Source organism: Oryctolagus cuniculus, chromosome 6 (genome assembly GCF_051225735.1).
Source record: "Oryctolagus cuniculus isolate XC-2025 breed Fujian yellow rabbit chromosome 6, ASM5122573v1, whole genome shotgun sequence".
NCBI classification, from domain to species: domain Eukaryota; kingdom Metazoa; phylum Chordata; class Mammalia; order Lagomorpha; family Leporidae; genus Oryctolagus; species Oryctolagus cuniculus.
The window spans coordinates 128,170,497-128,197,020 of NC_142872.1; the positions used below are offsets into that span (position 1 = coordinate 128,170,497).

The 26,524-nt window shown below is 40.8% G+C and overlaps 1 protein-coding gene across 14 annotated transcripts in view; it reads right to left on the reverse strand.

The window, feature by feature from the left end:
• UBR5 (ubiquitin protein ligase E3 component n-recognin 5) overlaps positions 1 to 26,524 on the reverse strand; it is a 158,638-nt gene that overhangs the window by 26,482 nt on the left and 105,632 nt on the right. For 8 of the 14 annotated variants that reach the window (XM_070075377.2, XM_070075376.2, XM_089336424.1 and 5 more), the window contains 23 exons: positions 23,501 to 23,652; positions 22,975 to 23,070; positions 22,490 to 22,613; positions 21,697 to 21,794; positions 20,421 to 20,569; positions 19,098 to 19,189; positions 17,869 to 18,015; positions 16,755 to 16,873; positions 16,552 to 16,678; positions 16,331 to 16,460; positions 14,507 to 14,667; positions 14,152 to 14,391; positions 11,491 to 11,614; positions 10,764 to 10,875; positions 9,547 to 9,678; positions 9,115 to 9,372; positions 7,752 to 8,020; positions 7,378 to 7,589; positions 5,146 to 5,376; positions 4,303 to 4,376; positions 2,632 to 2,804; positions 2,419 to 2,532; positions 951 to 1,171 (listed from right to left, as the gene is read on the reverse strand). In XM_070075377.2, the coding sequence (XP_069931478.1) occupies positions 951 to 1,171; positions 2,419 to 2,532; positions 2,632 to 2,804; positions 4,303 to 4,376; positions 5,146 to 5,376; positions 7,378 to 7,589; positions 7,752 to 8,020; positions 9,115 to 9,372; positions 9,547 to 9,678; positions 10,764 to 10,875; positions 11,491 to 11,614; positions 14,152 to 14,391; positions 14,507 to 14,667; positions 16,331 to 16,460; positions 16,552 to 16,678; positions 16,755 to 16,873; positions 17,869 to 18,015; positions 19,098 to 19,189; positions 20,421 to 20,569; positions 21,697 to 21,794; positions 22,490 to 22,613; positions 22,975 to 23,070; positions 23,501 to 23,652 (3,555 nt within the window). Of the gene's footprint in view, positions 1 to 950; positions 1,172 to 2,418; positions 2,533 to 2,631; positions 2,805 to 4,302; positions 4,377 to 5,145; positions 5,377 to 7,377; positions 7,590 to 7,751; positions 8,021 to 9,114; positions 9,373 to 9,546; positions 9,679 to 10,763; positions 10,876 to 11,490; positions 11,615 to 14,151; positions 14,392 to 14,506; positions 14,668 to 16,330; positions 16,461 to 16,551; positions 16,679 to 16,754; positions 16,874 to 17,868; positions 18,016 to 19,097; positions 19,190 to 20,420; positions 20,570 to 21,696; positions 21,795 to 22,489; positions 22,614 to 22,974; positions 23,071 to 23,500; positions 23,653 to 25,732; positions 25,943 to 26,524 lie in introns of those variants that run through there. The other 6 variants (XM_070075375.2, XM_089336422.1, XM_051844681.3 and 3 more) reach the window with 4 other exon arrangements.

The following is a 26,524-nucleotide window of genomic DNA, read 5'->3' on the forward strand; positions in this document are numbered from 1 at the left end:
ATATGTACATATGTATATAGTATATACTATAGTACTATACTACATACATAGTACGATACAATGTACTATGTGTACATTTTCTTCACCCAACTTATTAAATTCTTCTAGGCAAAAAATATTATGGTACTAAAAATTATAAAGCAGTTACATCAACATATCACTTGCTGATTGCTCATACTGTGCCACAGGATGCATATGCTAACACATTTTTACTGAGTCAACAACGAACCTACCTCTTACACACAATTACCATCTAATAACCTAGCAAAGGAGCCCAGCTAAGTCTGAGTCAGAAATCCAGCCACTCACATGTTCCCTTTCCTGAGCTGCTTCATTCATTGGCCATTTGACATGGATACTTTAAGTACTGAACACTAAAAACAAAGACAGGGGCTGGCACTGTGGCATAGTGGGTAAAGCTGCTGCGTGCAGTGCCAGCATCCAATGTGGGCGCTGGTTCAAGTCCCAGATGCTCCACTTCCAGTCCAGCTCTCTGCTATGGCCTGGGAAAGCAGTGGAAGATGGCCCAAGTGCTTGGGACCCTGCATCCACATGGGAGTCCCAGAGGAGGCTCCTGGCTCCGGATTGATACATATCCAGCTGTTGCAGGGAGTGTATCAGCGGATGGAAGACCTCTCTCTCTCTCTCTCTGCCTCTCTTTCTCTGTGTAACTCTTTCAAATAAATAAAATAAATCTTTAAAAAAAAAAAAATAAAGACACAGAGAACTTCCTCACAGTGAAAAGAGAATCAGTAAGAAAACAGTCACAAAATTCCTAAGTCCAGAAAATGTAACTCTGCTATTCAAGCATCTGATAAACTAGGAAATCACTTCTACTATGTAAATATAAAGTTAACAAAATTATAAAGTTTCTATAAAATTTTCTTAGAAGAATATAATAGCTAAAAAGTAATGAAATAATAAGGAAGCTATCTTCACTTGTTCAATACCTGAAAGATGTCAGAGGTGGCCCCTCACTTTCAGTAAGTCCTATTTCCGCTAGTAAACTGCTTTTCAACTGTGCAGCCAGATCGTGAGCTGAGGGACCTGGTTTTGAACTCTCCGCTTCTTCCACCAGCACGGTCTGTTCTTCCCCTTCTTTTTTTTGCCGATTTTGCATGTTCATTACATTTTTTAGATTGGCAGCATAAGACATTTTAGTTGGAAGAACCTATGAATTTTCATATTTAAAAGTTATACACTAGAAAATAATAATTAGATTCTGTTTTCAACTTAGTTTAACACTCCATTAGAAATTACACGAAAGTAACTCACAGCTCCGTTCTGAAGCAGCAGTCTGCTCTAACCACCCAATCCGGGTACTCATCACAGTCTCAGAGACCTTGCAAAGGAACCTCTGGACTGCCTGTGGCACTGAAGTCTCTTACCAGTTTCACTACTGCATCCTCCTCTATCACTTAAACAATAAAAAATATTCCATAACTGTATCACTTCTATGACTGTTTTTCAAACAGGTTCCTACGTTTTCAACGAAGAATGAAACCACAGAGTGTAATGTTAGGCTCTCAAATACATCTGATAACTAGATCTGCCACTTCACTAGCTGTGTAACAACAGACACAATCACGTGAAATTTATCATTACTTCAAGCCTCAATTTCTTAACCAGGAAAATATTACTTTCTGCTCAGAATGCTTGAAAAGATTCAGACAGTGCCCAGGAGATAGAATTAACATCAATAATTGTTAGTTATTATTAATACTATTTTATCAATCTACATTCTTGATTCAAATTACTTTAGCAAGTTAGAGCAAAGTTTTAAGCCAAGATTCAATAGCTCAAATATTTATGATGTTTTTATGTATACAAAAACTTAAATTTTTAGCATACACCAATACAGAAAAAGCTGGGAAACCTATTTTATGGATTAAATACCTGACAAAGCAAATCAATAACAGTGCTGGAATTCCTTTCTTTCACAAGGCAAAAATTTCTGACATTTCCATTATTTTAGTGTAATATTCCAAAGTAATGTATATCTGAAAATCTAGATGCTGGGAAAACTGTGCATTTAAAAATGTTATAGTGATGGGGTCAGCACGGTGGCATGGTAAACTAAGCCTTGGCCTATGGTGCAGGCATTCCACAGGGGCACTGCTTTGTGTCCCGGATGCTCTACTTCCAAACCAGCTCTCTGCTTATGACCTGGGAAAGCAGTGGAAGATGGCCCAAGTGCTCAGATCCCTGCACCTGTGAGGGAGACCTGGAAGAAGCTCCTGGCTCCTGGCTTTGGATCGGCCCAGCTCTGGCACTTGCAGCCATTTGGGAAGTGAACCAGCAGATGAAGACCTTTCTCTTTCTCCCCTTCTCTCTGCAACTCTAACTCTCAAATAAATGAAAACTTAAAAAAAAATTAACAACAAAAATGTTACACTGCAAAGACTTTTACTATCTTACCTCAAGGCAGTTTCTGTCTACTGTAACTTCCATTAAGCATTTCCCACTATTGGCAGATGAAGAATAAAGACCCTGACTCGGACGGCCAAAAAGATCCTCCTTTCTTGCATTTGGCTGGAATTTTAACAGAAACATTCTCACTACATTGAGTATTTAAAAGAAAATACAGTCAATTAGAAAAAACTTTAAAACTAGTTTGTTCATTCGATCCACCTGCAACAGATGTGGCTGATCAGCCAAGGGAATGGCTTCAGCTAGAGGCACTTCAAAGGGATTTGGGGGTATACACCCAAGGAACGTCATAGAGTCAGAACGTCGGAAAAATGGATGGTTTTGACCAGTTTCTGCAGGAAGAGAGTCATCATCCTTATCATTCAAAGTAGCACCTAAACAAAGAAAGAGAGATAAAATGTTTGAAAAAGTTAATTATTAGGGAAACATAAAGGAATCTATTCAACCCAAATATTCCTTTCTTCTTTCTAAAATTTTAATACCACCCCAAAACAAGCTAATAGTATACATTCGGACAATATTTTTCAAGTAGTAATTCAAAATATAGCAACTTAATGTTGTAATGCTAAATTTTACATGTAAAATGTATGTTATATGCATCTTACAATGCTTAAAAAATGTAAAACAAACAAAAAAGCAGTAACATATATTCCATGCTTTATCAGACAGGTTTCCCATATCCTCTTCTTCATCTCTATAGACTCAAACGAGAGCGAGGGTCCTCACTGCTCATGCCAAAAGCAGGAGATGGCCAGGAACTACCATCTGAGCACCGGCTCACCACAGAAAACAAACAGAACTTTCTGGGCAAATCAGACCCCACCAGTAAGCAAGCAAGCTCCCACCAACTCTCCTGAATGCAAGGATTTTGGGCAGGAGTTAGCGTGCAGGCAGACCAGCAGTGAACTAAATGGCTGAGTTCTCAACCAAGAGCGGTTAGGGCAGTTCTTCCCCAAGGCTGACTAAAAGTCCCACATGTTTTAAAGACCTTTACACCCCAACTGACGTAATAGCTGAGAACTAGGAGTACCTACAGGGGATTACAAAATCTCATGGTATTAAAACTTCGGAAGAAAAATCTGGAGTGTGGAATATTTTCTCTCCTCTCATCACATTAACAGCTTTGAATATTTGGGAGTTATAACCGGTATTTCTCAACTTCTTAAAGAACTCTATTGTGCATCAATATTAACAAAGGCTTCTCTAAGACTTTATTTAAATTTGGTTCCTACATACTTTACTTATGAGTAAAGGTAAACATAAAACTAACAGAAACACAAAAGATGAAGTAGCAGGGCCAGTGCTGTGGCACAGAGAGTAAAAGCCCCAGCCTGCAGTACTGGCATCCGTATGGGCACTGGTTTGCATCCCAGCTGCTCCAGTTCTGAGCTAGCTCCCTGCTAACGAGCGTGAGAAAGCAGTGGAAGATGGCTCAAGTCCTTGGGCCCCTACACCCACGTGGGAGACCCGGAATAAGCTCCTGGCTCCTGGTTTCAGATCAGCTCAGCTCCAACAGTTGCAGTCATTTGCAGAGGGAGTCAGTGGTTGGAATACCTCTCTCTCACTGTCTCTACCTCTCTAACTCTCTCAAATAAATAAAATAAAAAGAGGAATTCCTCTCATTTAAAAAAAAAATGAAGTAGCAAAAAACATCAACTGTTGAAAAGTTTGCAACATTTAATTCATCTTTAGTTATGAAATATATAATGTAAGAATATATAAGGAAAATGGATAGAAAAGGTAAGAAATGGGATATAGAGAAGAAAAGAGAAATTCCCACCCAGACAGAAAACAATGAAGTTAAAAAGCTTGGAGGGGAAATACTGAGGCAGCCATTTCTTGAAGTAGATTAGCAGATTTTCGTGCACTAACTTTGATTGGTGTCATCATCATTTTCATGTTCTGAATCTTCATTATCAATACCCAGTTCCAAGAGCTCTCGTGTCCTTTAAAAGACAAATGAGTCATTTTACATGGAGAATTTGTGTAATATGAATAGGAGGAAAGGTAAGGAGAATTACCAGCAAAAACAAAACAAAACAAAACAAAACAAAAACAAACACAAAAAACCCACAGAAATGGTCATCTAAGTAAGTATCTTACCAATTTAAAAGATTGTTACCAAAGAGTTGCAGACTCTGGGAATGGTACTCATGTGGTACAATACAAAATGGAGTCAACAGAAGCAAAAACCAAAAATCATCCAAGAAATAGTGAGTGCCTACATTCACTATAATAGAAACATGATAATCAGGCCAAACTACCTCGAACATGAAGTTTAACCAACTCTTAGGCTTTCCGTTCTACATGGACTACTATAACTGACAGAAAAAGGCAGAATATACTCAGACTAACTTTCCCACATGAAAATGTTCCTGCACTACTTTTTTTGCAATGCTGTTCTCCTTATTCCAAAAGCTGACAATATAATAATGGAGACACACCCATCAAGGATGTCTTAAATCAACACGGTAGGGGCTGGCATTGTGGTGTAGCAGGCAAGGTTACTGCACGTGACAACAACATCCCATATGGGCACCAAAAAAATATCCTGGCTGCTTCACTTCCGATCCAGCTCCCTGCTAACGCGCCTGGGAAAGTAGCAAAGGTTGGACCAAGTGCTTCAGCCCCTGCACCCACGTGGGAGACCCAGAGGAGCTCCTGGCTTGATCCTGATCTTGATCTAAAAAAAAAAGAAATCACAAGTATAGCCACCTTTTGCGTTCCAGCTGAGGTGTATCCAATGTTGTCTGCTGGTTCATTGCTTTAATCCAATAGATAAGGGCTTGGAAGACATAGGCCACATGCTTTAATGAGCAAACATCCAGAACTGGAAGAACATCTGAGTGCTCGTCGTTATGTGACCGCATGAGAGAGAGCGCATAATTCAGAAAGTCTCCTCGAGCAGACATCATTCCCTGACGGGCGCTAAGCAATGTGGCACGTCTACAGAACAAAGAAAAGAGAAAGGCAGAATTTTTGCAAGTTATGTATTTGATAAGAAGTTTATATCCAGAAAAAGGAACTCATGAGCCAACAGAAACAAGCCAATTAAAAACTAGAGAAGACTGTAAATAAACATTTCTCCAAAGATATGCAAGCTTGCCAGTTAATACATGAAAAGATGATCCCTATCATTCATAGCCCATTAGGGAAATGCAAACCAAAACCACAGAGACCCAGTGTCACACCTCTGCAGGTTGGGCATAATAAAAAATGGACCGCTGCTGAAGATAGAGAGAAATTAAACTCTTAAATGTTATTACGGAGTGTCCTCTTCTTTGAAAAATAATGTGACAGTGTCTTAGAAGGTTAAATAGAGTTAACACCTGCCTTGAGAAGTGAAAATACTTATTCAAGCTCATGGCAGCACTATGCAAAATACTGAACAGGCTGAAGTAAGTCAAAAGCCCAGCAACTGACAAATGGATAAACAAAATATGATATATCTGTACAATGAAATATTAGGAAAGGAATGAGATACTGATGCATGATAAACATGGTGAACTTAAAACCATTAGATAGCTATGTGCAAGGAGCCTGTCACAAAATACCACATAATGTATGATTCCATTTACACAAATATCCAGAATCCATAGACACAAAGCAGACTAATTGTGCCAAAGGGCAGAGACCGGTGGAAAATGGAGAATGACTGCTACCATTTCTTGCAGAGATGAAGAAAATATTCCAAATTGATTAGGATGATAATTACAGTTAAAAAAGTACAGAATTGTACACATGGTATATGAATTATATATCAATATAGCTATCCTGAGAGAGAGGGAGAGAAAAGGCAGGCACGCACATGCATGCACACACGTGCACATGCACACACACACATACACCTACCAATAAGGATTCAATAAGAGAATTCCCTGTTCTCTGGGGGAGGGATATCCTGAAAGAAACAAGGCTTTCACCTCTGTGTGGAACAGGCTTCTTGGGACAGCGGCTGCCTCCCAAACCTGTCTCTAGTTAGCTATCTCTGCCAAGTATCCAATTTTGCATCCTGGACAGTTCGACCAAATTAAAAGTGTGTCCATTCCACCCTTCTGGAGTTTTCTCTTAACTTTCCCACCCGCTATTCAGAGTCCAGGTCTAAATACAAATATAAATTCTGCCAACTCCTGCTCCATGTCTCATGAAAGGCCCTAAATTCTAGAGAGGGATTAAGGTTTCTCTCCCCTCCTTCCAGGATTTCACTGCCCTACTTCAGTAACTAATACCTCTCGTGAGCTCTAAAACAGCCTTAATTTTTCTAAGCACTTTCTAGAGCCTCATCCTTCCTCCTTCATGATCTAACCAAAACGACAAGGTTGCTTAGCCTGAGCCAGAGGGGAGGGCGAGGTAAATCCTTAAACTTGGGCTTTAGGCACAGGGCCTTTCTACTTTTGTGATACAGCTGTCACTCAAGAGGTCAATGTCTAGGTTAAGTGCTAGTTCACTTTATGGACGAAGAGAAAGAACCTAAGTACCTAAAGGTATATATTTTTAACTATGATTCAACAGCTTGGTGGAGACAGAGGAGAAAACGTGACTGCACAAGCCACGAGGGACTTTGGTAATCACGTATACTTCTTCTTCTTGAGCACCAAGGACATTTATGCTCAGTCATGGTCAAAGTTTTTCTGTGAATAGGACCGTTTCAAAAGGAAGGCAGGAGAGGCCTGGGAGATAAATGAGACAAGGATATGGACCAACAATTTCAAAACTGAAAAGTCTCCACTGTCAGAATCTGATGATATGAATGGATTGTAAAAGCACAGTTTGGGTTAGAATTTATTTGGCTTCAACTATAGAACAATGTAAAATACTTAATGGAATGGGAGGTGCTTACTTCCTCTTTCATAATAGAATGCATCTGTAACAGCACTCAACAAGGTCTAACTCTAGAGTACAAGGGCCATGGTCTAAGCATACGCATATTCATGAAGAATTTCATACCGTCTGCCTTCAAGGGTTCGTAAACTAGCCTCCTCTCGTGCAGTCATCCTCTCTCTTCGCGCTGAATTCTGAGAAGCGTGAAGAGGATGATTTGGGTGTCCCGGATCACCAGCAGATGCTAATGCAGAACCATAACGTAATTGAGCTTCAGTAGAATCCATAATACTGACCATCCAGTTCCAAGTGGGAATAAGCTTTTCTTCTACATAGTTCTATGAAGACCAAACTAAAATAGTTAAAACTATCCAAATAGAGCTAAATTCGATACAGCAGTAGTATGTCAACGTTTGTCATATTTATTCCCATTATACTAGAATTTTCAAAATTATAGGCAAAAAAGTATTCAAATGAGTAATTTTTCATCAGTTTCATACCTGCAAGTTTACTGCATCTTGGTAAGTCAATTTCACAGCTGCCGGAATCTGAGAGTACACTAGGTGGTTATACTTAGGAATAAGGCCCATCAAGTCCGAGATTTGTCTGATGACAATGCTGTAAGCCCTGGCTAAACTGCTTGCAGATGTTAAGTAGCTGCTGGCATTACTAGCTTCCAAGGCAGCTGCTGCAGCTGCAGCACTCGTACTGATGGTACCACTCCGGCGTAAGTTTGAAGGATCAATATAAATCAAACCCGCCGAACTTGCTATAAGGAAAAAGGACAACCACAATGAGTCAGTTGCTAATTGTGTTTCTCCGGCACTGCATATACTTAGGTAAATCTAAATGGTCACATATACACAATGCAATATTACTAAGGCAAAAAAAAAAAAAAACTAGCATTTGCACAACATGGATAGAACAGAGAGCATTATGTCAGTGTAATAAGACAAGCATACAAAGACAGACAAATATTACATGATCTCACTCATATGTGGAATGTAAAAACACAGGTGATCTCAGAGAAGTTAAAAACATAATGGTGATTTCCAGAGGTTGGGAAGAGAAGGAAGGAAGAAGCGGTAAGCAAAGGCTGACTGACAGGTACCAGGTTACAAGACAGGAATGAGAAGTTCTGGGGTTCTACTGCACAGCAGAATGAACACAGACACTGACTGTACTGTACATGTCACCATCTAAAACAATACTAGAAGGTAGAATTTTGCAATGTTTTCACTATAAAGAAATGTTAAATGCTTGAAAGGACAAGTATATTTACCCAAATTGGACATGACAAAAATGTATACATGTACAACACAATCACACAGTACCCCATAAATATATACAATTTTTCTGTCAAATTTTATTAAACAGTCTGATCAATTGCTAACATGTCATCAGTGAGCAAAGAAGTTTTCCTAAACCCTACTAATTTAGGTAGGCTTGTGTTGAGGGAAGCAAGAATTTAACACAATGTTCTCCACCAGGGATGACTCTGTATCCTGCCCCTCTGCCAAAGAGGACATGTGGCATGTCTACAGATGACTCTGGACCTCACACTGGCGGGGTCGCACAGGGGAAGGGAAGGGAGGTGCTACTGACAGCTGGCGGGGAGAAGCTAAGGATGCTGCTTAACATCCTACAGTGCACAAGACAGTCCCCACCAAATAAAAGCTACCCAGCCCAGAGCACCGGTACTGGAAACATTGAGAAACCCCACCATAATCAAACACACATCATTTCTATATTGAAAATAAAACAAAACCATAAGGCACTACTAATTTGTCCTCTATGTGAACAGGCTTGCTTATTTTAAAAATGACTTAACTGTGATTATCAAAACCAGGTTTTCAGACTTGCCTGCTGGTGTGGATGTACTAGAAGGGGCTGTGCTGGCTGCTCGCTGATGCTGGGTGTTTCGGACAGCCCACTGCATGGACCGGGGAGCCTGGGCAGCACCGTTGGCATGGGAGCTATTCGTGGTTCTTTCTAGTGGTTCGTCAAGCATAAAGGTCTCCTGCTCTATGTCGTCACTCTGACTACTGCTGCTATCGGAATCACTCGAGTCATTTGACTGAGAATCATCTTCAGAAAAAAAGGCAGGAACACTGCTTGCTCCTTTTGAAAACAAAAATCATGGTAAGCTTGTTAGAAATAAAAATGACCATGTAATTCAGGAAAACATGTATGTTAACTAGAATGCCATTTTGTTTTTAATAGTCAAAAAAATTCATGCTGACACACTGCCAGCCGCAGCATGAGCAGGAAAGTTGCTAGCGAAAGGCAACAAACCTGCTTCTGAGCCGGCAGTTGCTGCAGTGACAACACTTCTGCGACCACTGGCATTGTCTTGGTTGCTATGGTTACTTTCACTGTCACTTTCCGTTTCAGCTGCTGCTAACAAGTCCAGCTCCATGTCACTCCCTAGAAAAATACATTTTAATAATAAGAAGAGAGTAAACGCATGAAGAAGCTGTGGATCAAGACAGTCTGCTGGCTGAGTATGTACTACACAGGTGGGAACCCTGAAGGCATGCTGGTCAAAAGAAAGGCAGAGCGCGCAATCAACAATACACTAAGAGTAAGTGAGGGCTCAGCCTGAGCAGAACCACTAAGTAAATTCTGAGAGTTCCTGGACTGTTCTCTCCTGCAGAGCCTCTCTTATCTGCAAATAAGCGGCCAGGAGACTTCAGCCAGTGGGCAGAGCTCTGGACAAAGTCTGCTTGCTCCATGTTCATCTGTTTACACCCTGGGCTTCCAATGGGGATGTTAAAAACATCTGTTCTGAGTATTTCACAGGAACTTATGTCAAAACAGACAAAATTATAAATTTTAAATATGTGCAGTGTGACTATCGTAAGTAAAATGGAAAATTCACAAAATTTTTAAGTATATACAACACCTGACACATGTATGGGACAAGGGCAGTGCAAGAAAGGATTAAAAGTAAAAATTGAAGTAGTTATCATCTGGGTGAGGTTATGGGTGATTTCTTTCCCTAACTTCCAAATGCTTCTTAATAAGGCAATGATTATTCCTTTTTAAAGATTTATTTGAAAGGCAGATTAGAGAGAGAGGAGAGTGATATCTTCCATCTGCTGATTCGCTTCCCAAATGGCTGCAATGGCCAGGGCTGGGCCAGACTGAAGCCAGGAGCCCAGAATTCCAACAAGGCTCCAACGTGGCTGTCAGGGCCCAAGCCATCTGGGGCTGTCTTCTGCTGCTTCTGCAGGCGCAATAGCAGGGAGCTGGATCAGAAATGGAGCGGCCAAGGCTCAAACTGGCACCTATATAGGATGCAGGTGTGGCAGGTGCCAGTTAAACCTGCTGGGCCACAACACCAGCCATGGCAATGATTATTTTAGTTTGTAAACATCTTTCAAGGAAAGAGAGAGGCAAGGGAGATTATTATTTTATGTACGTATGTATCTTCTTCCTCCAGTTCTCGACCAGATCTTACAGAATCTCTGGAGAGAACACAGATGTGGCTTCCCAGAGACCCTACATACCGTCCTCATCATGCTCATCATGCTGCCCCTCTGCCTCAGCGTTCTCTTCCCCGTGTTCCTCCTGTTCATCATGGTGGTCTTCCTCTCCAGCCACACCTTCCACCACCTCAACCTAAATCCAGAGGCTTATTTGTAGAAGGTCAAAGCATGTAAGAAACCCGTATCTCTACCAGTGTTTCGCACAGCAACTAATAAACCGAAGCACAAAGGTGCCTAACTACAGAGAATTATGAATCAGACATACTAAAGCACTTCTGAGAAGTCTTCATTTGCTATGACAATTTGCCACCAAAAATTTTATCAATTTATCCCAAAGTTTATGATTAACATCCATACACAGAACCCTAAAATTTGGATAACAATTATACTGGGACGGGGAGAGGTTTACACACACACACACACACACACACACACACACAGTAGCCATCAAAAAATTAGAGTAGCCTCTCTTTCAAATATGTTGCACAAAACAATTTTTTTCTCATGAACCACCTCTTCACTCAACTCTTACATAAAAAGAAGTTTGTGCTCTGTTTCCTAATACTCATTAATCAATAACTACTAAAATCATTCTAATATGTATAACCACAAAAAATATGTGACAAGACTGTAAAAGCTGGATGCAAATGTAAACAGTAGTCATAAGCAACTGTTAATAAAATTCTAGTGATTAACTCTTTCCCACCAAAGAAAATTTTTTCCATCTATCCCAGTTGAAACAAACCACCTCTTCCACATCTGCTGACACAATATCGTCCTGCTCTTCATCCCTGCCCCGAACAGGCTGCGACTGGCTGATGCGCCTCTGCTGCGGGTTCCGGATGATGTAGGACGACTGAGACTGGCTGGAGCTGCAAGAAGCAGAAGGTAGTGAGCGCGCCGCCGCCGCATCCCAGGCACAGCACATCCTCTCGTGCCGCTCAGTCTAAGAATTTAGCTCACTTCTTACCTGGGACACATTTGGGAGGCCACTACTTCAAATCTGGCCTAAGAATTCTTGGAACCCAACTCCAATACATAATGTCAGAAAACCATGAATCCCAAAAGCAGCTATTTTACCATACACACTTAGGAATCTCAGAATTTATTTATTTATTTATTTGAAATGCAAGGTTGCAGAGAGTGGGACAGAGGTCTTCCACCTGCTGGTTCACTCACCAAGTATTCTGAGCAGCCAAAGCTGGGCCAAGCAAAATCAGGATCCTGGAACTCCATCCAGTTCTCCCACATGGGTGATAGGAACCCAAGTACTTGAGCTGTCATTGGCTGACACCCACGGTATGCACGAGCAGGAAGTGAGATGGGAAGCAGAGTGGCTGGGACTCAAACCAGGCATTAGGATATGGTACGTGGGCATCTCAAGGAGCGACCTGATTAAGCTGCTTCACCAAGAAACCGCCCCCAAAATATTTTTTAAAGAAACAGCTATGCTGGTGATAAAAGAAACAACGGTCTGTACAAGCTTGGGGAGCAATGAATGGTGCCAAAGGCATCTTCTGATGTCTCCTAGGCTAAGGGGTTTCGGGCAGCTGTAGGCTTCACAGAACACAGTTTGGGCCTAACCTAAGCAGGGTAGGAACTAAGTCTCTCCTCTTCTATCACCATCACATACATATGTACATCAATCAAAACATAACTGAAAGGGCAACATGATTAAGAGGCAAAATAAAAGAAAAATCATACATCTCAAAAGACTTGCCCATGTCAGGCACAGCTAGATGGGAACACTTCTCTGCAGAGAATTTCAAACAAGTAGCCTGTACGCTAAGAGTCTAGGACTGTAGCTGTGTTATATAGTATGATGAGCATGGGGCTGGTGCTGTGGTGTACAAGGCTAAGCCTCCACCTGCAGTGCTGGCATCCTATATGGGTACCAGTTTGAGTTCCAGCTGTTCCACTTTTGATGCAGTTCCCTGCTAATGTGCCTGGGAAAGCAGCAGAAGATACCTAAGTGCTCATGCCCCTGCACCTGAGCGGGAGACCTGGAAGAAGCTCCTGGCTTTCGGATCAACTCAGCTCTGGCTGTTGCAGCCATCTGGGGAGTGAACCAGCGGATGGAAGATCAATCTCTCTCCCCCTGTAACTATGCATTTCAAATAAAAAAGAAAGAATAAAAGAAAATCTTTCTCTAGATTAGAGTCCAGCCTCTATATTTTTATAGCTACATAATGCTGGCCAAGTTATCTAACCCGAGCCTCGCTTTCTTGTTAAAAATTGGATGGGAGCAGGCATTTAGCTTAGCAGTTAAGCCTACACCTAATATCCAAATATCCAGGTTTGAGTCCTTGGCTCAGGTTGCAGGCTCCAGATTACTGCTAACTCAGACTCTGGACAGCAGTCACACTGGGCTCAAGTAGTTGGTTTCCTGCCGCTCACACAGAAGACCTGGGTTGTCTCCCTGGTTCCTGGCTTCAGCCCAAGCCCAGCCCTGGCTATTGGAGGCATTTGGGGATGGCAGTGGATGTGTATGAATTATGACGAAGATCAGAGGAGCTAATGCATCCATAGTGCTTGGGGAAGTTCTTATTCTTAGCACATACTGAAATCCCAGTAACATGAGAAGCATGTAGGTAAAGCAGAAACAAATTTATTAACAAGGGTGTTAAGAGTCCTAGAAAAGTAGAGGGAAACAACAGAAGAAGCAACACTACTACCCAAAAGATTCAAAGGGGTGGCATTGTAATTTCCTGTCTTATGGTTGTCATTGACATCATACAGTAACAAACTGCCCCCTAAGCGTTTGGCCATAAAGATACAGGTGTTGTCAATCTGGTCTTACAGCATACTGTATTTAAAAGAAGCAAGCAAGCAAGGAATGAGGTTACAGAATTCTAAAAGTAAACTTTCTTTTTAGATTACCATAATAAGAACAGTGCCTTTCAATTATAAAGCAAACTCCTACTATTATCTGTGACCTTAGATAATAATTTTTTTTTTTATTACTTATTTGAGAGACAGAGACAGCTTCCATCCACTCATTTACTCCTAAGACGCTCACAATGGCTGGGGCTGGGCCTTGAGGCAGGAACCTGGAAAGCAAACCTCCCACAAGCCTGGCAGGAATCCAGCTACTTGGGCAGTCACTGGTGCCCAGGGTTCACATTAGCAAGCAGCTGGAATCAGGCTGCAGAGTCAGGAATCAAGCACAAGTACTATGACGTGGGACATGGGCTTGAACACTATGCCAAATGCATCTTCCCCCAATTTCCCATGCTCCCCCACCCCGGTACCCCTTAAAGTGCTTTCACATATTCCCAAGGAAGGTCTCTACCGTATGCTGCACAAAGGATCATGTACACTAGGCAGATGCTTATGCAAAGGTTTCCATCAGCCAAATGCAGCATTTCCAGGGAACGAGGGAATCGAACTCGGTGGCTACAGCAAGTACCTGCTTGACTGATCAGACGAGGGCCGAGGCGGCAGTGGCTCTACTGAGAAGAGCTCCTCGCTGCCTTGCATGGCATCGATGCTGGTGCTGGCCAGAGTGAAGGGCGCGGTCGGGCGAGCGATCCCCATCCTGACGGGGACGATGAGGGACTCGGCGACGTTGCACAGCTCCTCCACGGCGTACGGCAGCAGTGCTTGGAATACGCGTTTGCACTTTCCAATTGGCTGTGGAATAAAGTTGCTAGAGCACAAAGGGAAACAGAGGAATCATTCATGAATACTTCTACATACATTATTACGAACACAAAACCTATGTGCAAATGATATAAAAACCAAAATCAAAAAGCACGCCTTACTTTTTCTTTTTGGATGAAGCCATTTCCACACTAAGAATGACAAAAACTCTTGCCACTGAACGCAGAAATCTCATCGTCACAGCAATGGCTTCTTCTCTACGCCCAGGTGTGTATTTGTTTTGGAGCTCTTTCACTAGCGTGCCTAGTAGTGTATCTAAAAGCTTTAGAAAGTTGTAGTAACTCCATTAATGTCCAGATAGGTCACAAGATGTTTACAGACATTCATAAAGTGGAAAGTATAAAGACTTTTTCTTCAATATTAAGATTTCACAATAAAACCTCAAAACAAATTTAACTGAATATCTCATTAAATCATGCAATGTAGCGCCTGCTGTGTCCTAGGCACCACAATCGATATTTCTAAGTGAAATATAAACCACATCACATCAGAAGTAGCTAAGGGCTGGCGTTGCGCTACAGTGGGTTAAGCCACGGCTTACATCCCATGTGAGACACAGTTCAAGTCCTGGCCGCTCCACTTCCAATCCAGCTCCCTGGCACCCATGTGGGAGAGCCAGATGGAGTTCAGGATCCTGGCTTCTCCCTTGCCCAGCCCCGGCCATTGTGGCCATATGCAGAGGAAAACAGCAGATGGAATGTTTTCTTTCCCTCTAACTCTACCGTTAAAAAAAATAAACTTAAAAAAAAGAGGAAAAACAAGAATTTATTTTACTATAAGGTATACTTATCAAACAGCAAAGTACAAATATTTATGTGAATAAATTCATAATTCAATCTCAACTGAACCATCATTACTTCCTACCCTCTTTTCTATAAACGGTTTATCATGTAAATATTAATTACATAGAACACCTAATTTCCTGTTTTGTTTTTTTATTTTTAAAAAATGTTGCTTATAATAACCTTTAGGTTTAAATTGTTACATTACATTTATTAACTGGTAGGGTGATAATCTGAGTCAATAGCATACTATTAATAAATCCATAAAGTATTTCTATTAATAAATTTTACATTATTCCACATGATTATCTTTCTCAAACTATAAGCCACCTTTTTTTCCTTAAAGATCGATTGATTGACTGACTGACTGATTTAGGAGGCAGAATTACAAAGAGAGAGTCAGAGACAGAGACAGAAAGGTCTCCCATCTGCTGGTTCATTCCCCAAATGGCCACAATGGCTAAACCTGAACCAATCCAAAGCCAGGAGCTTCATCCTGGTCTCCCACGCAGTTGCAGGGGCCCAAGCACATGGGCCATCTGCCACTACTTTCCCAGGCTGTAAGCAGAGAGCTGGATTGGAAGAGGAGCAGCTGGGACGTGAAGGGGCGCCCATGTAGGATGCTGATGCTACCCGTGGAGACTTAGCCCACTATGCCACAGAGCTGGCCCCTTTATTACTTCTTTATGACAGGTTTCTAGGACACTGATATTTTATGGCAACTACAGTGTCAAGTTGTTTTCCAAAGAGAAGACCAAATGCAACTGACACCCCATTGGTGAGTGCATTCTTTTACCACAACCTCTGAGTATTCAGTTTTACGGTATAAATAAACACCTTTTCTAATTTCAGGGAAAAGAATACCTGAAAAATGAATTTTCTTAAGATATGCGATAAGTCACTATAAATTTTGAACAGTACTCCAAGTTTATATATTGTTGTATTATTAAGATGGTTTAGGATTTGTATTTAGAATGCAAGAAGCTCCTGCTGGCTAACTGAGACATTTACATCACCCCCAAAATTGCATTCCCTCTTCAGAGTTTTTAATCAGTCCTTAGGGGTTTGGATTGAAAAAAAAAATGACACTAAGGAAGAAAAACCACCTTTTCATATATTTATTATACAACTCAAAGAACTTACCAAAATATCTGCTGTACACTTGACTATAAGGCAGTGAGTGAAACAGTCCAACCGAATCGTGCCACTTTGCTGATTGAGGTATACTTGTTCTTCTGGCAAAAGATGGCCTATCCTACTGCTGGCACTAAGACTGGAAAGGGGAGGAAAGACAGAATGCAGTGTAAAATCCTTTTCTGATATTGAAAAAAAAGAAATCTGAAAATGTTTCAATGAACACCTACGGGTCTTTATTTTCCTGTGACCCAAACATAATCATTGACTTCAAAGCGTTCCAATCCTGTAGAACACGCTCCAATGCAAGCTGGGCAAATCTTGGAGGCTCTAAATCATGATCAGGCATATCTGAATCTGCAAAGAAATGGTGGATAAGTCAGGAAGAAGACACAGTCCTTGCTGTAAGTGCCCAAGTGCCACGCTGACTCACCTTCGGGACTAGCTGTCTTCCGGTTCCGATCCTCCCGGATTCGAGGGGGCCTGTACTGGCAGTGCTCCACCGTCTGCCTGGCAACCGTCTGCACTAAAAACAGTAACAGGTGCTCGCCCCTGCAAACAGGACACAACTGTGATGCAGGGGAAAATGGCACTTTGCATGTAACTTACTTTGTATCTTAAAAACCCCACTTGTGGCATGTACCAATGCCATCTCACTACTCAGTGATCAATTTCAGTTCACAATTGATTATAATGATAGGACTAAGAGTCAAGGGGATCCCATAAACAAGACTAGTGTCTGCTAATACTAACTAATAGAATTAAAAAGGAGAGAACAATCCAACATGAGAAGCGGGATACACAGCAGACTCATAGAATGGCAGATGTCCTAAACAGCACTCTGGCCTCAGAATTAGCCCCTTAAGGCATTCAGATCTGGCTGAAGAGCCCATGAGAGTATTGGGGGGGGGGGGGGGGGGCATGACGGGGACGGTGGGCAGAAGACCTAATGAAAAAAAGAACATGTCATCAAAGAAGGAGCTTGTCTAAATAAGATCAGAGTCGGCGAACTCAAAAAGATTCCATAGCCTTGGCAACTCATGACAAGAGCCTAGGGTGATTACTGACACCATAAACAAGAGTGTCAATTTGTTAAGTCAACAACATGAGTCACTGTGAACTTACTCCTCATATAGGATCTCTGTCCTTAATGAGTTGTACAATGTGAACTAAGGCTATAACTAGTACTCAAACAATACTTTATACTTTGTGTTTCTGTGTGGGTGTAAACTGCTGAAATCTTTACTTAATGTATATTAAACTGATCTTCTCTATATAAAGAGAATTGAAAATGAATCTTGCTATGAATGGAATGGGAGAGGGAGTGGGAGATCGGAGGGTTATGGATGGGAGGGAAGTTATAGGGGGGAAAAGCCATTGTAATCCATAAGCTGTACTTTGGAAATGTATATTTACTAAATAAAAGGTTTTTTAAAAAGTAAATGCTCAATTCAAATTGACATTTTCATATAAATTATAAGCAAATAGTAATTTTTCTAAAGAAAATACTTTCAAACATTGAAGAAAAAAAGAAAGACCCCACTTGCCTGCTGTTGGGCAGAGTGACCAGGTTAGTAGCAGTGAGCAGGCGATAAAGCAGATCAAGACGCGCAGATTTCTGTCCAGCAATTAGAGTTTTACATTTACATTTCTCCCAACAGTCACAGTAAGCTGTTGGTGATGTCCGTTTGAGTCTAGAAAGAATTTATACATCAGTACAAAAAAACAAACTGATGAAACATAACAGATCTACACTGATATTAAAGTATAACTCTTTAAATTTAGATAAAATTCTGGTTGAGTTTTACACGATAAGTGTAATTGTTAAGGCATACACAACAAAAACCAGTATTTAGAGACATAAAGTCAGCAAAACAACCTAAAATTATCTTCCCTAATTCACACATCTCAAGTGCAGGTTCTCTCACAGGCAGATGGTTCTTGCTTGTGGCCTTGGGTAGGACTATGAACACTGCTAAGACAGGATTATCTTGTCCATAATTAACTACCCGAGCCTAGCATCTAGCCTAATGAATGTGCTTAAACAATCAATAAAAAACAAACAGATTAATCATTTTTAGATGCTTAAAATAAGGAAGACAAAAATATTAGCAAAATTTTTTTAAAAAAATTATGAATCTGCAATAATGCAAATTCATAAAACTTTTCTACTTAATTACTTCAAGTAAGGTGAAATTCAGAACACTTTTATAATCTAAATTTACTGCCTATAATATGTACAGATCTGTGGCCACTTACAGCTGAGATCTCTATCATTGATGTGGGACACTGCTGATCTTAGTGCTTGTGCATTTTATGACTCTCAGACTGTGGAAACTCGCATAATTAGCTATGGTGACTACTGCCAGATGAGCTATGACTGCATTTCCTGTAAGAAGCACAGCAAGCAGAGCGCACACCCGTGCACCATGACCCGCATCGTGCTCACAGTCCACACCAGTCTTCTAGAAGACCCTATTCACAGAGGGCTGAGGCCCTGGCTACAGAACACAGACACTCTGTAGATGCTTCTCATACAGCTAACTGACCCACAGTGCATGCTCACCGTCTTAGCATATCGCCCCACTGTTAAACAACAGAAGACTCACAGGACACTTTAAATCGAGAACAGGTTTATACATGAACTGACAGAATGAGGCAAAGTTGAGAAAACATCAATTTTTTAATTATACAACTACAATATGACAAAACAGAGATTCCACACAGCAAGGAAAATTTAAATGGTATTAGACAAAAAAGTTACAACTGTACTCACTTGCAGTCATGGCCTTTATGACAAACCCTTGCACATTCTGTACAACAGCAAAGCGACTCCAGCAAGCCACAAGTTCGACACTCAAAAATATCCTACAAGCGGAAGAGTTTACTTTTAAAAGAGTATGTTTCAGTCTGTGTGTGTCACCACAATAATTACTTCTGGTATTTTCTAAAACAATTCAATTATAACAGAGAAAATGAATGCACCTTTGAAACCAAGGAGTTCTTTTTTTTTTTTTTTAATTTTTTTAATTTTTTGACAGGCAGAGTGGACAGTGAGAGAGAGAGACAGAGAGAAAGGCCTTCCTTTTGCCGTTGGTTCACCCTCCAATGGCCACCGCGGCCGGCACGCTGCGGCCAGCACACCGCACTGATCCGAAGGCAGGAGCCAGGTACTTATTCTGGTCTCCCATGGGGTGCAGGGCCCAAAAACTTGGGCCATCCTCCACTGCACTCCCGGGCCACAGCAGAGAGCTGGCCTGGAAAAGGGGCAACCAGGACAGAATCCAGCGCCCCGACCGGGACTAGAATCCGGTGTGCCAGCACCTCGAGGCGGAGGATTAGCCTAGTGAGCCGTGGCGCCGGCCCAAAACCAAGGAGTTCTATAGATTAGTTACCTGAGTATAGCAAACATGTATCTTACAGCACTGCATACCAGGAGGACAAACATAATTTGCACCATCCCCCAAAAAGGTCTACAGTTATAAAACCCTTCATCAAGAATTTTGAGGCTGTGTGCTTGGCACAGTGGTTTAAAACACAACTTGGGATACCTGCATCCAACATCTAAGTGCCTAGGTTTGACCCCCTGCTCCAGCACTGATTCCAGCTGCTAATGCACACCCTGGGAGACAGCAGATGACAGCCAATGAACTTGCGTCCCTGCCACCCAACTGGAAGACAAGATTGAGTTTTGGGCAGCTGATTCAGCCTGGGGCAGCCCTGTTTTGGGCACTTATGGAGTGAAACAGCAGATGGAAGAACCCTCTCCTTTTATTATCTGCTTCTGTCTTTCAAATAAAATTAAAATACACAAAAATTTAAAATACAATATAGAACCTAGTAATAACTCTATAAAGGAAAAAAAAATGTGTTAAAGGTTATAGTACCCAGTGATGATTCCTGATTTACAAAATGTGTCATATTTAATTTGGCAATCAAGTTAGAAATTCAATCAAAATTAACAGCAGAGAATGTTATGATGCCATAAAAGGAAATATCAGACTTATAGCAGAGTTGTAAACTGTAACTCTAGTGATGGCCAAAGGGAAAAATAAAACCTGAAGATGACACAGAAACAAGGAAATATAAAGTACTTTACCTGGTTGATGTGCTCTGCTCCAGTCCATGTAAAACTACAGGTGTCATTACAACACAAGACATATAAAGGAGAGTCATCAGGGTTGGTACCCGATGGACAAACCATTCCCATAAACACATCTTCCTCTTTTTCACTTGAGGACACTTCGGCTAAAAAGATGAAGAATACAGGAGTTTATCTATTAGGAAAGGACTTAATCATGACCATATACTATTTTTCTCAAATAGAAAACTCTTGATATATAAACCAGAAACTACTATAGATGTAAAAAAAATTTGATATATAAAGGCAAAGTCAATGTACAAGGAAACCCAGGCAATTCTGGAGCCAAGTAAATAAGGCAAAGCCCATATGATGGCAGTACACACACACCACACATCAGCCATCTGAATCCTTAGCACTGAGCAATGAGAACTCAAGTTCTAGTTCTAGTTACCAAACTACAATTCATCTCAGAAAAGAAATACTGGGCGCCAGTGCCATGATACAGCAGGTAAAGCTGTCACCTGAGGCACCAGCATCCCATATAGGTGCCAATTAGAGTCCCAGTTCCTCTACTTCTGATCCAACTCTGCTAATATGCCTGGGAAAGCAGTGGAAGATGGTCCAAATCCTTGGGGCCCTGCACCTATGTGGGAGGCTGGGAAGATGTTCCTGGCTCTGGCCTGGCCCAGCCCTGGCTGTTGCAGCCATTTGGTGAGTGAACAAGCGAATACAAGATCTTTCTCTCTGTCTCTCTGTCTCTCTCTCTCTCTCTCTGTAACTCTGCCTTTCAAATAAATAACTACATCTTAAAAAGAAAAGATGTATCAATAATGTTTTTAAAAATAACTACTTTAATCTAAACACTGGATGGCAGGAACAGATATTCCTTAATGCTTTCTACTGAGCAGAAATTCCAAGTCAGAAATAACTACAAGACATTTGCCTATTATTTCTATAAGCTTTTATCACTACCACCGATTAAGCAGTTACAAGGTTCTATCAAGAAGCCATCTTTTATTTTCAAGGTATTTTAAGCTTTTTAAAAAAATACTTTCAAGAAATTCATACCGGTTGTTTTCTGATGGAAAGATAGAAGATATAATATACTTGAGAAAATTATAAACACATGATGAATTTTGCAGACGCAAGAATTATCTTGATAATCAGTTTCCAATCAGTTTAATCATTTACATATGGAAGTTAACTTGAATAATTACACTACTACGTGTACAAAAGACAACCTAATCAAACTGAAAAATAAGCAACTCATTCAGGACTTGAAGTAATTTACCTTTGGCGATTTTCTGGGCTGTTTCTAAGATGGTAATTGCAGCAGGATAAGCTCTGCCACTTACAGCCGACATAAACGGAGTCATCCCTCTTGCATCCCTGAAATGAGAATTGTACATAAAAATATTAATTACAGGGGCAGGCCTTGTGGTGCAGCACATTAAGCCACCACCTATGACACCAGCATCCCACAGGGGTGTGGCTGGCAGCCTGACTGCTTCCACTTCCAGTCCAGCTCCCTGCTGCACCTGGGATTGGGCCCCCACAACCACGTGGGAGACCCAGGCTTCAGCCCAGCCCAGCTCTGGCCCGTTGCAGCTGTTTTGGGAGTGAACTAGCAGACGGAAGATCTGTCTCTCCCTCTTTGTGTAACTCTTTTAAATAAATAAATCTTTAAAAAAATCCATGTATTAATTATTATGTCCCTTTTGACTGTCAAAGACATAAATATTCATGATGAAACAAAAAACTAAGTTGTTTTAGTCAGAGACCCAGCTGTTGCATCCATTTTGGAAAGTGAAGCAGCATATGTAAGATTTCTCTGTCTCTACCTCTCTGTCAATAAAATAAAATAAAATTTTTAATAAAATAAAATGTTTTAAAAAAAAATAAGAGGAAGAAGTGGAAGAGGAGGACAAAGGTGGCATCTCAGAGAGTGAAGCAGCCAAGGGCATGGAATATTATATTCCAGTATATTACTTTAAATTCATCTAACTGTCATCCATATATAACTATATATAACACTAAAAGTCACTAAGTTAAATCTTCCTATTGCAAAGTATATGAAGTCTTACTTAGCAGAGAGGAGTTCCCGTAGATAGGGCTGCAGAACTGCACTGTCACATAACAATTTTAATATAAAATGTGCATTTGCTTTCCGATCCTTGGATTCTACTACAGATGGCTCTGCGGAAGGCCCTGTAAACAAGCAGATCCATTCAGTATGAAAACAAGGGTGAACATGGCAGACTAAAAGACTATCCAGATTAATACACCAGGCAAAGAACCACCAGTGAAACTCTAACGTTATTAATAAACTCACTTCAATACAAAGACTATAAATACAGTAACAGTAACACTGTACAATCTCAACTCATTTCTAAACCTGTACATACATACCGCACATTTCCACTGACATACGGAAGATAATTCAGATAATTATATGCTTTTCAAGCAAAGCAAAGTCTCCTCCAGAAACAGTGCAGATCCACAGAACCCTGTATCCAAAGTGTGTCCTTCTTCCTTCCAAATGCCCAGACAAGAGAGTAGAGATTCTTACCTGGAAGGGTGGAGGTGCTGGGTCCTTGACCAGTGCCAGTTGCTGCTGTGGTAAGAGATCCCACAGCGGGGGCCAGGATAAAATCAATGTCACCATCTTTCAGTAAACAGAACAGCAGGATGCACATCATTATAGGCAACATAGCTCTAGCATGTGCTTTCAAATGGCCTTAAGGCTCTGCTCTGCAGCCAAGGTCAAACTGGACAGATGCTCAAAGTGAACATCTCTCTCCCAAACTCCAAGAGAAGGAATCCACTAAGCAAATTATTGACTTAGCTTGATGTATTGCTAATAAAGGGACTCTCTAGCTTCTTTCCAGGATAAAACATTTCAGTGAGAGAGGTGCCTGATGAAGTTTCTAGAATTTAAAATTTAAAATATAAACTCCTACTATCAAACGTTTATAAAATAATTTATCATACTACTTCCAAACACTTCAAATTTCTAAATAGAGCATTAAAATGTTCCACTTCTTTTCTCTCATAACCTTGCCACTTGGTTACAAACAAGATGAAAGAGATCTTACCAGGATCCATGGCAGGAGGGTCAGGAACCCAGCTAGGGGGAGCTATGGGTGGTGACACTGGATCCTGATGGTCACTGGAGGAGGCGCCAGCTTCATGTCTACCCAGACCAGCAGCTCTCAACGATCGCCTCATCATTTCCCGTAATCTCAAACTAGAAGAACACGGACAGAATCAGAGCTCACTACCACGTGCACATGTACTGACAGGTGTACAGAAACTTCTCATCTGAGAAGATCAAAGTATGTTCTACAAACAGACACTCCAGGCAAGGGAAGTGAAGTACAAATGCCAATTCTGGAATCACAGAGTAAGTCAGTGAGGGATAGAAATGAAACTGGGGTTACTACAGCACCCAGTTTACCAATAAAACCACTTTATTAAGCTCCCACACAAACTTTAAGCACAGGGAACAAAAGTTGCAATGAGATAAGATTAGAAATAATCTTTCATACAGTACAGACATATGAACAGCTGAACATTAAAACAAAGTTTTCTGTCCCCTTTCCATAATCAGTGAGAATGAAGTTTAATAATCGACATCAGTAAACATACTGATTAGCACAAAACGAAGTTAACCTCTCAACCCTTTTCTGTGATCTCAAAAACTGAACTAAGATCCACATCATGAATATTTTTAAAACAAAGACCAATTTCGATTCTTTTTTTTATACAAAAAAATTTATTTTCAAACAGTACAACTTTCATCCCCAAGAAATTACTGAATGAAAACTAGAGCTTGTAGAATATGTCATTAGATTGTCTGGGCATGTTTTTTCCTATTGCTATTTAAAAAACACTATTGTACAGTGTGTACATCACTAAAGAGAAAAAAGAAATAATCACACACAGAGACCTTGCTAGGGGAACTAGTAGCTACCCATACGAAAATCTATCCCTCTGAATAAAAGCTCACAAAAGCTACAAAATTAACGTATTTAGAACTAACAGCAATTAAGAGACAGCACATAAGGCAAATCCCTTCACTTAGCCACAATTTTAGAGCTTCTAAATGTGTAAGAACACTCAATTTGAAGGGCTAGACAGCGCATAAGGGACCATATTCTCCCTTGCAGACTTAATTCCAAAGACATGACATCTTTGTACGTTAAGACCTAACATCTTACTAGGTGAGCATAATATGTGTATAAGATTTTATTAACACTTGAATTTCTAGTGGCAGTAATCATTAATTAAGCTAAGTGTAAACGTGTTTTCCCATATCAATACACTTTCAATTTTGTAGGAAAAAACTCCTTTATGTATTCACAAAACACTCTCTTAGAGGCTACTTGTAGGAATGCATCCATTTCATAAGTCTTAGTTACGAAGTACTTTTTGGAATAGAAACACTCTAGAAGATTCTGCAAAGTAAATTTTAATATCTCAAATAATATATTAGCTACTCCAGTACTATTAAAGATACCTACAGATCATTCTTTTATATTATCAATGTCTTCTTTTTCCCATTTGAGAAATCTTGCGTGTAAGAGTTTATAATGTGGACGAGAGCAGGGGACACTGCTTCAGTCAAGGTTACTTCCCTGTCCAAAGGTGTCACTCAGAGAAAAAGGGGAGCATCTTACCAGGAACAGCACACCCCACAGTGCCTATTCACACTGTGATGCTCCCACATAGCTCTAATTAAGCTCGACAGAGACATTGGTATCCTAATGTGTCATAGTACTCAAAGCACAGAGGGGGGAAAATCAGCAATAATTGGGAGGCACTGTGAATCACTTGAAAATAAATGCTTACACCAGGGTCCCACAGTCAATGCCTACTGGGTCAGAAAGGTAAAATAAATGAGTACAGGGTAGTCAGGTGTAAGAAATATGGAGTAGTGGCAAATTAGAGGCAAACCTGCTCATGGAAAGGCATTCAAATTAAAGAGTTTGTAACACTGCACCGGACAAATCAAACATATGTGGGCTCCTTTCCAACCTCTAACTTAAAGTAGATTAAGAGTAATGAAGATAAATTGAGACCATAGTCTCATCTTGAACTTGCAAGCTCCCAACTTTGTTGCTGTCATGTAGTCAATTCAATATTAAATGAGGGGGTCATTCTTTGTCATTTTAAAAATTGTCCTTAACCTCTTTTCTTCATTAGGTCTTGGGACCATTTTTAAGTACAATGCCCAGCTCCTCATACAGATTCTTAAAAAATAAAAAACAAAAAACAAAAAAGAAAATTATTCTTCAAGATGCTGTACACAATTCATGAAGATTCACCTGGATCCTCATGGCTGAGGACAATACTGAGGAGATACCACCTTGGCTGCTAAGATTCAGAGTTTTGACATTTCTTCGTATAGGCTTGCCTGGAGTCATCGTATTTTCTGACAATATGGAAGAATTCAAGGATGATGTACTTTCCTCTTTGTAAGCACGTTATATCCATGCTACAGAAGCCTTAGAATCCAGTCATGTTCAAACATAACACTGTGACAAAAAAGCGAAGGTCATGTGTCTTCCAGATTACATCTCTAGAGTACATACACCTGCAATCAGATGCATCAGTCAAGCTCTCCACTCAATCTGCCCTCGGGACTCAGAACTATCGAGCCACATAACACATCTGCTGAGTCAAATCACCATCGGAAGGCATTTAACAGTGCTCCATTCAATACTGAAACTGCACCAGCTTGAGCTTACAGCTCACGAATCCCAGCCTGCACACTCATCAAGGGGCATCGCCTAGACAATCCATGGTAGGCTAGAGGAGGGTTTCACTTCAGTGAAGAGAGTCTGTGCACTTCCTACTGCCCGGCGTGGTAATAAGACTCCTGTGCTTTCATCTGTTCAATCGGCAGCCCTGAGTTTGAACTGGTTAAGAGCACTGCAGTGAAATCTTCGGCAAATTCCTCAAAGGAGCTTACTCAGCAAATTATTTCTGTGAGCGACGCATCACCCACTCTTGAAGCTCCTTTTAGTCTTTGCCTTCAAAATAATCCTGACATGAAAAAAAGAGATGGCAGCACTGGCATTGGACCAAGCATATCAGAGTCCAACTTGATTTGCACC